Source organism: Cervus canadensis, chromosome 12, assembly GCF_019320065.1.
Source record: "Cervus canadensis isolate Bull #8, Minnesota chromosome 12, ASM1932006v1, whole genome shotgun sequence".
Classification (NCBI taxonomy): Eukaryota; Metazoa; Chordata; class Mammalia; order Artiodactyla; family Cervidae; genus Cervus; species Cervus canadensis.
In genome coordinates this window covers 70,743,041-70,756,874 of record NC_057397.1, presented here as the reverse complement: position 1 = coordinate 70,756,874, position 13,834 = coordinate 70,743,041, and the positions used below count along the sequence as shown (strand labels likewise).

The 13,834-nt window shown below is 36.8% G+C and overlaps 1 protein-coding gene across 1 annotated transcript in view; it reads right to left on the bottom strand.

The window, feature by feature from the left end:
• Positions 1-2,721: 2,721 nt before the first annotated feature.
• Positions 2,722-13,834, bottom strand: part of MMP16 (matrix metallopeptidase 16) — a 379,265-nt gene continuing 368,152 nt past the window's right edge. Inside the window, exons 9-10 of the mRNA XM_043483344.1 lie at positions 12,099-12,214; positions 2,722-5,256 (exon numbers count right to left, since the gene is read on the bottom strand). Coding sequence (XP_043339279.1) covers positions 4,922-5,256; positions 12,099-12,214 — 451 coding nt within the window. The 3' untranslated portion in view covers positions 2,722-4,921. The remainder of the gene's footprint in view (positions 5,257-12,098; positions 12,215-13,834) is intronic.

Genomic DNA, 13,834 nt, shown 5'->3' with positions numbered 1-13,834 from the left:
GCATTCTTTATTATGAAGTTTTTCTTCTCTTTAGGAAGCTCTAACTTTTTAAATATAACTTCTTTGACGAAGCTATGGTTCTCTACTAGGCAACATAGACTCTGTAACATAGATACATATGCTCTGGCAGTTATAAACTGTGATCATAAGTCACATCATAAATAAATAAATCATGAAGGTGTGTGAGATGCAATGTAATGGTTAGATTCTATTGACATGAAATCTTTTGTGATATCATAAGACTAGACTCACCGCTGTTTGTAATGGCTCATCATCTGAATTCAACGTTTTGGGTTTAGAGAGTATGTTCTGGTTTAACATCTGATATTTTGAAATGTGTTCTTGAGAGAAATCAAAAGTTAAATGAATTCTCTGCTATGTTTGTTGAAAAAGATTTCACCACCAGCTACAAGCTTTTCTCAGTATACGTTATAGTCTCACAGATTCAATACAATCATAAATCACTGCTTTATTAGTTTCTGGAAATAATTCCAAAACTTAAAAAAAAAGATTATTTTCATGACTTTTGTGTTAAAAGATTATTTTCAGTCTATTTGATTATAATATCCATTTCTCTTCAGGTAGCACATTGAGTTTTAGTCAATACGGACACACTGCATATTCTACTATGAGATCCACAAAGCATGGATGTGTATTTGTAGCATCCTAGAGACACCAGCCTATATGTAGAAATGAAAAGCATTCTATTACTATCCCTAGGATCCAGTATATACACATCACCCAGGTATTGGAGTTGTTAGTGAAGTTGGGCAATGTTCTTATCCACCACACTGTTTTTTTAAATCACCCACAGAAAGTGAATAAAAACAAGTATATCATATATGACAAATTATATGCCAATAGAAAAAGATTAAAAGCAATTTGAATATTAGAAGTAAAATTTTCTCATTTCAGTAAATCAGTCTCTATCCTTTATTACTTAGTAATTATTTTGTAAAGTATTACTTAGTAATTTATTACAATCTGACTCAGAAAAGCCTTGCTCTCTGATTTGTAACAGAATTTGTCTTTGCTAGTATCATATGATGGTCTCTAACTTATCCATATTATCTTTGTGATTGTAAAAAGCATCCGTAATCACCTGTTCTGGTGCCATGTCAAAGACAACTTTGTTCTAAAACAGGTCAATAGCTAAATTCACAACCACCTCCACATGTCTGATGTGGTTTTACTGCTTTATAGAGAATACAGACTGATTGGCTATCTTAATATTTCATTCAGTCCAGGTAATAATATATAGAAAAATAATATTTGGCTAAAATTGTAAACTCTATAGTTAATTTATGTAAAAACATTACTTAGTTTACATTTGTATTTAAAGTAATGAGAAATAATGAAACAGAAGAGAATTCTTTTTTGCGATTGTGAATGTGTTTTCATTTCAACTTAGGAAACCCTAGGTCTGAAATTTCCATATTATCAGTGATAGAATGTTGAAAAATATTTGCTGGGTGTATACCTCTATTGATACTAAACTGTTTTTATTATTCACATTGGTTTTGAATCAGTGTGCTAGACCAATTACTCACTCTCCCTTCCACTGTTCCATTAGGATTGACATTTTCTCCAAACCCCAAGTGAAAGAGGAGTTAGCAACCATACAAAGTGCCTGGTGTACAATAAGCAAATAGAATCCCAATGTTTGTGATTATGCCGTACTTAATGTTTTCTTATCTCTTGTAATCTCACGGCCTGAAAATTCAAAGTTCTAATAACGAGATTAGCTATATATGCCTTTTCTTATCACATAAGTCTCATTTCATTTTGAAAAAAAATATGACCCAACACTTTTCCATGATGTTTCCAGAATGCAAGCATAATGATAGAGTCTTTCTCTTAATGCTATGGTTATTTTCTAGCCCTTATATATTCATAGTCTTACAATGAATCAGGATATTGTGACAAATGAGTAAAGAGGCCAAAGATTGCTTCTTTAGTGTCTTTCTCATTTTAGAGGGAAAAAAAAAAATCAATTTTCAATGCAGGTTGATGGAATTCCTCAATGATTTACATATGTCCTCAAATGACATAGTTCCTCATTTCAGTCTTTAGCAAAATACAATTTCCAGTCATTTTTTTTTTTCTTGGCATCAAGGTCCGAAAAACATTAAACCCGCCCACAAGCAAATATCATATAAATGAGCTTATGTATATGGTCCTTCCTCCAAGCTCAGTAACAGTGACTGACCTTATAACACCAGCGTCCTCTAGAATGGAAGCACTAAAGTAAAGCTACAAGGCTCATGCTGGTCTCTCCCCTTGCTTCCTTGGCCCTCACATATATAATCTCCATTAGAATCTCATCAAAATACAGTCTGCTGTTGCATAATCTTTTGCTGTAAAGTCATTAGCAATTCTTCTTCCTTTAAACTATTCTTTTCTCCTAGTCTCATTTTACATTTAGGTTGTAAGAAATAACAGTCTGCAAGGCTTTGCAACATGCCATCAACGATTACAAAATATTTTTCCCAACCGAATTATAAACATGTAGTTTAACTGAAAGGCATTCTAATTTTCATGCTATGTTGAGTATAAATACAAATTCAAGGCAGCCAAACTATCCATTTCCAAATAAGAATATATACCTACACTCATTAAAATCATCTGGAAATGTGTATCATTAGTAAATGAGTAAGAAATTTTCACTAGTATAAAATTCCTGCTTTATATAAAAGCCACACTGGCCATTCAAGTAGTTTGGGTTTTTTTTTTTTTTTTTTAACCCCATAGTTTTATATTTGTACTAAAATGATGAATTTAGACTTGAAATTATGTTAAAGGAAAATTAAAAGTCACTTCTACCTTTAGGGCATTTTTAAAGTGTGCATGTAAAGAGCAACGTGTCCATCTGCGGATCCACCATCAACGCGCCTTTTCTCTCTAAGGAAACAGCTCATGCTTATTAGGATTTTAGAGGTCAATTAACACTCCAGTGGAGAAGCAAGACCAAATTTCCTTCAGTTTGTGCCAGTTTGCAAGTTAAAGGTCAAAGGGCAAAGACATAGAACAGGACTCTTCAAGGAAAATTTTCACAGAAGATAATGTTTAAGTTGTTGTTAATGACAGTCAACAGATCAGTAATCAAGTTCAAGGCAAGCTGTTCATTGTTTCAAAAGCTAATCCCCTCAAAAGCTGGCTTTCACACAAAGCCAATGTCTGACTCATGGGGTGCATTCCTTCTGACCATCTCTAATAAGTTCACAGCCCAGTGGCTGTAAAGCCTTTCACTGCAAGAAGCAGCTCCTAAAATAATCAATTAAGAGGTCTGTCAGTTGCTGACTTTTCTCTAGGAAAAAAATATTGATACAAACCTGCTCTGCAGGTCACATGAAAACGACAACACTGCTGTTAGGACAAATTACACTCAACAGTGAGATGCTTTGGTGGTCTCGGCTCTGTCAGCGATCAAATGGATGGCTAAATGCCAGAAGCCACACTAACCCTTTGAGAACTATGGTTAACATGCAATAGCTAATACACTGGAGTATATTCATGCAATCTCAGAGTCATCATTCTAATTCATTCATAAGATGGCAATGCTAACGGCATGTTCCCTGGCAAAACTGATTTTTCATGCAATGGATTTTAAAACAGAAATTCAGTGTGTCTAACAACAACGACAAAGACAACAAAAAAGACAGGCTGTTATAATCAGTTGTTCAAATAAAATTTCACTCTTACAAGATATTTAATAAAATACCTTTTTATTTGCCAGAAAATGTTTGGCAAGTAACATCATTTCTGTTTGTTATAAATGCATTTATGTAGTACTGTAAATCACCTAAAATTACATGGGGCTATAGGATATCTGTTTTAAAAACCTGAACTCCTTGAACCTATGCCTGTTTTTTACCATTGCCCACTTCTATAATTTACCAGATCCTAAGACTCTGAAAGCTGATTTGATAGTTCTCAAAGGGTTACACCAATATAGTACTAGCATCACATACCCTTAGAAAATGACTGTCACTTTAAACCACTTTAAGGACATCCTGCTTCTAGCTCCCCTTACAATGACTATTCCTGACAGACCCATGGAAGGCCTGGGGCAATGGCCTGGTACAAGTCGGGGAGATTATCACAATGATGTCGGGGTGAGGTGGCAGGAAGGGGCTTGGAAACACTTCAACACAATCAAAAGGTTCCATCTGAATGTAGCTGTGAATATAAATGTGATGAAACATTGAAGACATAGCTGAGAACAGCTGTATAAAACGAAAAATGGATGTCGTATTAAGGCTGTTACTATATTGCAGATATTTTGGCCCCTTGTTTGTTGGAAAATGGCTGTCCCAACAGTCTAAGTCCTGCGTGTGTATTCCAGGTCTCCCTGGCAAAAATGAAGCATAGGAGACTACCCATAGCAGTCAGAGAGCTATCTTCTTTGGAGACGAAGCTGTTTTGGGTCTTCACACTTTCCTGAAAGTTCAATGGTGGGTTTTTTTTTTTTGTTTAGCCTTTTCTTTTTCCTTGCTATGAAGCAAAAATGCGTGGGTTTTCCATTTTGCTTTTCTCCCCCCAGAAATGGGCTCAGACGTCAGAAAAACAAAACAAAACAAAACATAATATTAGAAACCTTTAAGAAGAACCTTTTCTTCTGTTTCCTCTTTAGGTAATCCTGGAAATGAACTGGGCATTGAGCGTGCAGAGGAAAGGCCTAGAACCGAAGGACAGAGACAGACAAAGGACTGAAGACCAGCAGATACTGTCCATCACGGAAGCTTCCCCATGAGTGATTTCCACTCACGCGCGGGGCCAGCAACCCTCTGGGTTTGAAAGGTCAGCCCGAACCAGGCTGCCACAAGCCTGCTCCTAGCTAGGAAACCGCATAACAGCTCTTGTCTTGAATCTCAAGTTACCACAAACTCCTAGAAAAGAAAGAAAGGGAAAAAACCCTCCCTCACACCCACTCTTGCATAGAGCGTTTACAGTACAGTATGTGGCGGGGCGTTCCTTTCCTCTTGAACTGGAACACAGTGTAAACCAAGACAAGGAGGCATAAGGCCAAGATGCAGGGGATGACGATAGCTATGGCTTTCACAGTGCTGGCTGTGTTGTCCAGTTTGATGACAATGTCTACATCATCTGGCGGGCTGTGTCCTTCCTTCTCTCTGTCTGCTGGTCCATCACAGCCCATAAAATCCTTGAGGATGGATCTGGGGTATCCAGGTTCTACCTTGAGTATCTGGTTGTTGAATTTCCAGTACTCCTTTCCTTTGTAGAAATAGGTAAAGCCTGGATGAGGGGAAACACACACACAGGAATCACTTATCTGTAGAAATTTAAATAAACAGGCTACTTAAAAGATGTATGTTAAGGCCACTCCGTTTTTATAGGAAGACAACCCTATTCCCAGCTCAGCTGTCTGTTGATATGGATCTGGCTGTTGCGGTCCAGAAACTGGGCCCGCAAATGCCTAGTGATGGCTCAACAGGGAGAAAGAAATACTATTTATACAGAGTTGTTAACAGCCCATGCTATACACACAGACTCTGCTGCTAGCTTACTGAATTGCTGGTGCAGAATTACACATTAGTGTGAGCATACCAACCTGTATTAAACGATACTCAGACAGCCTTATAAACAGAAGCCCTGTTAGCCCTAATGCAGCTATTGAGGACATTGCATAATACATTAAAAGGAAGTGTCTCTGTAAAATAGTTCAAGGGAAATTTCTAATCATCTTAAGATTGGGAATAGTTGTACTCCTCTTAAGAAACAAGTTTGTTTTGTCATTTGGGAAAGAAATCAGAAGAAAACATAAATCATGAAACTGGACATGATTTCCTTGGTCTGCTAGGAATTTTAATAATTAAATAGATATTTATTGTATTTTGTGCAGTAATCTCACTTTCAGCTCTAGGTCATGCCCATTTTGTCTCTCCTTTTGGCCTTGTTATTTAACTTTACTATAGACTAGGTTAAATTTTTATCATCTAGTTATATTTTACAGAACTTCAAAAGCCATTATTAATCCTTTTAGAGCAAAGGATTAATAGAGTATAAATAAATCTATAATTCTCTCTTTAAAACTTCCAGCTAACCTATATTTCATGGAGGAGGAGGTGGTAGGATGTAGAAGGCTCAGATAACTTAGCAACACATATAATTTGTGTTCCAAAATATTATGGATGCAGATAACAGACTTGTAAACTTATGACAGTTAAACTATAAATATATGTGTTTTTCTTAGGACTTTTCTCTTAACTTTTGCTGTTCTTCCCGGGAACAAGTCCAGGTTTTTCTTTCTGTCCATAGTTTCTTCATGTCAAGTTTCTTTGTGACTTCACTTTAATTCTTGCTTTAAGATAAAATTCAACAAACTAAAAAGAAAGGTTTTAATGTTATAATCACTTAAAAACTATATTTTGGGAGCTATCTAATTTTGAATAGTATGCCTCCTTTCTGAGTTAATAATCACTAACGAGAGTTTTTTCTTATATTAATAATCACTTACTATGGAAGAATCATTGAGTCAGATACTTAGTAAATGACATCTTTTAATCCTCATAAACACTCTGTCAGGTAGAATTAAGTGAAGTGAAGTGAAGTGAAGTCACTCAGTCGTGTCCGACTCTTTGCGACCCCATGGACTGTAGCCCACCAGGCTCCTCCATCCATGGAATTTTCTAGGCAAGAGTACTAGAGTGGGTCGCCATTTCCTTCTCCAGGGGATCCCTGTATTTTTCAGGCAAAAATACTGAAGCTCAGAGATAAAATGATATGCCCAATACTGCTGGAAAAAGGATTTAAATCTTGGTGTAGCTTTAGAGCCTGAATCTTGATGATTTTTCTAAGACTAGGTCCCTTACAGATTTCCATCTTTTAAGGAATACTGCTTGGTTCAACATCACAGGTTGTGATAGATCTCACTCCTAAAATAACGACAACAACAACAACAACAAAACCTCTGACATCTGTTCAAAAAATTTCAGCTAGGATTGATCGTCACTTCAGGTCACTTCACTCTAGAAATCATTCTGTTCAATGCCATGAAAATTGGCTGCTGCTTTTAGATTTGAAGGGCAGTTTTGTAATCAGAACAAGTTGCCAAGTGAAAACTGGTGTATGTAGATTCAAATTTTTCTGCAGGGAGCTGGTATTTGATCATGTTAATGAAAGCCAATGTAATTACTCAAAAACCTGGATAAAGAAATGTTGAGGGCCTGCCAAATAACAGTACCTTCGATGATCATAGTTGAATAATAGCATTGATCTAGAATTAAACAGACATTCAAAACAGGTGAACAAACTTCTTACATTTGTAAATCGGAAACCAACAGCTGAAAGTGTCCTTATCTTTAATTTTTAGTCAAAGCTAATTACTATGAAAACTGCTGGGTGTCATATAAAAATTCAGAAGTCTGTATTTTCATATTTATCATTTGGTCTGCAGGTCAAATTTTACACTATTAACACACTCCATATACAGTAGAATTGTAGTTTGCTAATACACTTATCAATGAGAGTCCCTTGGACTGCAAGGAGATCCCACCAGTCCATCCTGAAGGAGATAAGTCCTGGGTGTTCATTGGAAGGACTGATGCTGAAGCTGAAACTCCAGTACTTTGGCCACCTCATGCAAAGAGTTGACTCACTGGAAAAGACCCTGATGCTGGGAGGGATTGGGGGCAGGAGGAGAAGGGGACAACAGAGGATGAGATGGCTGGATGGCATCACCGACTCGATGGGCATGAGTTTGTGATGGACAGGGAGGCCTGGCGTGCTGAGATTCATGGGGTTGCAAAGAGTCGGACATGATTGAGTGACTGAACTGAACTGAACTGAATACACTTATCAAAGACAAGAAGTCTCATCAGCAGAATAATAGAAATCTGTCCAGCCTTGATCCTGAAAAATTCATCTCATTCAATGATTTGTTTCTTTTTTACCCTTTAAGAAATGTCAGTGGGTTGAAGAAAATTTATGTACTCATTTTTTCTTCTTTTGTGAGTAACTTTGATGTTATAATCTTGTAGATATGCTTACTAAGAGTAGAAATTTGAGATGAATTCTTACCTGAATTATCACTTTTGAGAAATTCTGAGAAAGAAGTCAGTGAGGTTGTAATGAATTACTTGATGAGCTTTTTTTCTCCTGTATTTGATTGGTTTTCACTGGTGACTGTTCTATTGCTTAATCCTAAAATGTAAGGAGAGACGGTCTGCCACGGCTGTCTTGTTACAACTTCATAGATGATCCTGCATGGCAGTACCTATGTGTTCTCTCTGTTTTCCACTCATATATTTATTAGTAAGAGGATACTTAATGTTTAATAAATGTGAATAATTAACTGAATCTTGTGAAAATGTTTGCTTGAATCCCACTCACAGATTTTAACAGAGAGTGAGAATGGGTTAGAGAATTAATAAACCAACAGAATCAAGTCAAAACTTTTAATAGGCTAAAAGTGGAGCTGTTATCAGTAAACAAAATGAAACAGTGTTAACAGTAGAATTTTGTATTAACCTTAAAATTGCATTTTATAAGTAGTGAATATAAAATACCTAGGAGGTGGGGCTTGACAGCAATTTGAGATTTGAAGGTGGGTAATTGCAGTGATTATTCACTATAATTTTATTAAATGATAAAAAAAATCAAGCCATTGCTTAAAACAGTCAAAAGCAAGAAGTAATTTCACTATATTTTTCATAAGTCAAATATCCTTTGGCTTATTGTAGCTATTTTCAGGGGCGGGCTAAAAATAAAGTGGAAAATAAGAAAATTATTAAACTAAGAATAGTTACAGGTGAAAATTGGGATGCTGATGGCTTAGGAAGCTACATTCTAAGAAAACCTAAGGTATATCAAATATGACAAAATGAAAAATTTAGCCTGACATGACAGACTGTAAATTACCTTAATGATAAATAAAATGCAGGAGAAGATGGTTTAGCTTTTCCTCTTTGGAAAGAGTGTATTAGAGCAACTCAGTGAGGCTAGAATGTTCTAGTTTCAACCCTTAGACATATACTACCAATTTCATGCTCATGAGTAAGTACTTAAACTAGCTGATGTTGGTTTTCTCTTTTATAAGTAATTATAAATGAGGCAAGGAGGTATTTGTGTTGGGCAATGAAGTTAGATAACTAATTTATGTAGCACAATTGAAAGATGGTGGGAACTCGGTAAACAGCACCACATATTCACATTCCATTGGTCAAGGTGGCAGAATTACTATCAATAGGCATTGGTATTAAAGGAGGGCATACTCCACCTTAATATGAAAATATACTTCAAAAATCTACAGCTCAAGATTAACCTTTTGGGGATTTTTTTTTTCCTTTGAAAACTACCATGAGGAGATGATCCCTAGGAAGAAATTCCTACCTTGGTGGAAGGGTGAAGAATTAGAGAAAACATTTCATTACTGTATCATCTCTGATTTTATGACTGTCAAGCGTATGTTACCCTTGTAGGGAATTACTTCAAGTCTAAATATAAATATGAATGTGCTTACTCAATAATTTGAGCTTGCTCTCTTCTATAACAAACAGGGAAGAAGTTGTGTAAAATTTGAGTTCAAGGTTAAAGAGCACAAGTATGAGATTTGAGTAGAGAATTAAACTTGGAGAATTTGCTATTGGTCAACTCTCTAGGCTAAGACCTTCCAGACTGATTAATATTGCTACCCTACAGAACAAGAGTTTCAAACAAATAGGAGATTCCCTTCACTTTACGGGATGAATGTGTAGAGTAATAAAAGGGGTCAAATTAATTTCAACATTTATTGAATGGTTACTGCGCAACTGCACTTGAGGAATTTACACTAGAGGTGATAACAGATGGGCATATAAACTGATGGCTGTAATGTGAGATTTTGAGTGCAAGGGTGAGTGTACCAAAAAGAATACGCAAGCATTCCTAAAAGATCAAAAGTGAGCTCAGTGTTTAAGGATATTAGAGGGAGGGCTGGACTCGGTAAGGTACAGAAGACATAGATGTGTTGGAGTTTCACCTGTAGTTTTCGTCATTTGGAAGCACTGATTTTCCAACATGCTTTGCTTTTTTGCCAGTATTTTACAAAGTTATTCTTTGCTATGTGGAAAGAAAACATGAAACTCTGAATGTAAAAAAACCATTTATCTTAAACAAACGTTATTTTCAGATGGACAAGAATGTGAAAAACCATGGGGCAAGATTCAGCAAGAATATTTCTTTGTTATTTTTATACAATTATGGTTTATTCCCGGAGAACCTGTATCAAATTTCAGGTTTTAGTGGCCTTGTGAATAGAAACAGGGAAAATAAAAACAGTTAATATGCTAGGAGTTAAGACTATGTGCACTTTTTCAATCTTTTGAAATAATTATTAAAGTTATATTTATTATAAAAGTTATACTCATTTTAGAATATTAATAAAGGGAAGAAATTTTAGAAACTATTATCAAGCTTGCTATGCTTGATCACTGGTAAGATCTGGGTATAATTTTCTTTGCATGTATTTCTGTGTAGTGTGTGATGACTTATTGAGGGCAGACTAGAGCAGTGCTAGGTATTCTGTAAATGTTAGCTGGAGTCAGTTTTATCTGGTTTGAAACAACCCTCTTTAACCTCAAGAAGTCTCCTTTCTCTACTAGATTCCTGGTGACAGCTATAATTTTGGGGGCATGATCTCAGTTTTCTGCCTTCCATGTGATCATCTTTCAAATTTGTTCACTTCTTTGTCCTTTGTATTTGCATAGATTGTCAATTTTTTTTTGCCATATTATTGATATGATTTTACAGCCTCCAATTTGATTGCATGGTGACTTCCTTTATTTTCTTTATGTGACTTTATTCCTTTATGTGACTTCCTTTATGTGACTTCCATTATTTTCTTAATGGTTTCCTTTTTATCTTAAACAGACATGTTTCAGCTCAGTCTGTCCTCCTGTGGGCTTTTGCTTTTGTCACATGCAGGCTGTATTTAACTTGGTCCTTTGATTCTCTGAACCAGTAGAGTACACGACGCACTGCAATTCCAGTCAGTGCTATATGGTCAGGCTTCAGGGTTCTTTCTGACTGAGCCTCTGCCTAGTGTTTTACGTGTGGGACATCATCACACAGAATGTAGTATAGATTGCATATAGCGATGATCAAACACAGTTTGTGTCTGACTGTTCTGACTGGCATCATCCTGGGTCTCAGGTCCTGCAATGTACATTCAGCATAAAGCTAATTTATACTCTGGCAATTTGTTGATGGTCAGTCATTGTTTTCAGCGGATGGCGTTGATTTTTTTTATACCCCTCTGTTTCTTCCTTGCCTGGAGAATCCCAGGGATGGGGGAGCCTGGTGGGCTGCCATCTACAGGATCACACGGAGTCGGACACGACTGAAGTGACTTAGCAGCAGCAGCAGTTTCTTCCTTAAATTTTTCTGGTTTCTCCTCCCCCAGATGCATTTAATTTTGCTCTTGCAAGTGATGTTTATTTGGTTATCGTTACATATAGGTTATAGACTTTTCATGCTATTTAGTACCCCCATAATGTATTTTTTTCTTGTTCCTATTATAAACCATTTGAGAAGATATGTTTTTTTTTTTCCCTCTATATTTCAGTTTGATGTCACTTTCCTTTTCCTGGAATATTATGAATAGTCTTATTTTGAATAATTATCATGGTTCATTCATACTAATCTCTGAATGAGGAGAGAAACGTTCAAACTCGACCAACAGATACAGGAGTATCAATTAGCTAAAGGTATACATGAAAAATTATAACCCTCAACATGCTGTATTACTAGGTGTCTTTGTGACTCTGCCCACATTTAAAACATTTCTTGTGATCACTTCCTGTCCCACATATGTCTGTTATTACTATCTTTACGTGAATTTTAGTAGAAAATAGGTGAGGTTACTTCAAAGGTATTAACACTTCAGTTTTTTAAAATACTCTTTTTAATAAACTAAAATAGGTTGAAGCTAAAGAACATCTTGAGCATTATATTAAATACAAAGTTAGGAAGTGAAGTTTATATAAATGTGATATAGCCCTCGTATGGCACTTTCTAATCTTTTAACACAGTGAACGAGTAGGATAAATTATTCATTTACTCAGCAAACTCATGAAATACATAATGCATGTGTTGCATACCATTTTCTTTGTGAACAAAGGCTCCCTGAGGAGATTCAGGGATACCTTTCCAGACTGTGATTGGTTTGGGATAGCCAGGATCCATGGTCTTCATTTCTTCACTATATCTCCAATACCTAAAAAGGATAAATAAACAACAACAACAGATGCATAGGAAAGACGATTATGTATACACATAATAACATCCATTAAATCCTTTCTGTATACTACTTGTATCCCTGTTAGAGAGTTACAGAATTGATTCAAGTCATGCAAAGACAGTGGACACAAATTATTGTTTCCTTTTCTGAGTATGTTAAAAACGGGTATGTTATTGTATATTTATGGTCTGCTAAAATTAATTTTAACACTAGCTAAGCATCATTACAATTCAAAAGGGCATCACCAACCAATGTAGAAATCAGAGATTTCCATGATTTTTAAAACTAAGGCAGCAGAATACTTCTTTTGAAATAAGCATAGTTTTGATTCCTTTACCCACTCATTTATTTAACAAATATTTATTGAACACCGACTACGTTTCTAGTATTATTGTAGGTGCTAGAGACACAACCTTAACACAACAGACATGCCTCAGTTCTTTCGTATTTTAGGATATGTAGGGATTACAGGAAAAAGAAAATTTATCAATAAATGCATAGTATCATAAGAGCTGGGAAGATCTATTTAAGAACATAAAGCAGAACAAGTTATCTAGGAATATGTACCAGTCATTTAAAATCACTAGATTGAGAGGTCCTCCTTGATAAGCTGATATTTTGAGCGGACAGCAGAAAGATGTAAGAAGCAACATGTGTGGTTTGGGAGAGTACACCATTCCGGACAGGGTGAGTCGTTACCAGAAGTTTCCATGGCAGGCACAAGCCTGGAGGGCCTGAGCGTCCAGCGAGCCTGGGGTGACTGGGATCGGCTTAACAAGGGGGGACGAGCTCAGAGTGGGAACAGGCGCCTCTGATTAGACGGACCCTGACGCTCTGGCAAAACCTGTGGTCTTCCTCTAAGAGAGATGCGAAGCCAATGTAGATGGTGAGCAGAGGAGCTTTAAGATAGGGCTTGTTTCCGAGGGGAACACACTGCAGCTGCAAGTGAAGCAGAGTGAAGGGGTGAAGCAGCAGCACGGAGGCCAGGTGTGACGCCGTCTCAGTAATCCTTGAGCCACAGTGCGTGCGCAGAGCTGACAGTAATTCACGGGGCTGGGAGACTGCTTGGAAGGAGCAGCCCCGAGCGCTTACGAATGCAATGAATGCAGGATGTGAGGCGACAAAGTTGAGCATGACTCCAGAATTTGGGGCCTGAACATCCAGAGCAACAATTCAGTGAGATAAGGAAGTGTGGAAAGGTAAGTGAGGGTGGTTTGAGGAATCATGAGTTTGGTTTTAGGTGTGCTAAAGTCAGATGCCTCTTAGCAAAGCAGAGTTGTTGATGAGGCAGAGGGTATATGAATATAGACTTTAGGGCAAGTCTCGACTAGAGCCCTTGGTGTGTAGAAAGATAAGCAGATAAAAGCAAAGCTGCCAAGTGTCAGAACCCGCAGACTCTCATCCCTTCACAGGGGGGTCACTGAGCCACTTTCACAGACCTGCTGGATATCTAAGGAACAAACTGTGAACATCTCTACTTTGGATTACTCCTTTTTTTATATATGCTCTAAGACTCAAATATGTTGTATCTATAATATTCAAAAGGATTGACAAAACTGGAGTGAAACCATTGGGAGTTCACAGTGATATTGCCTA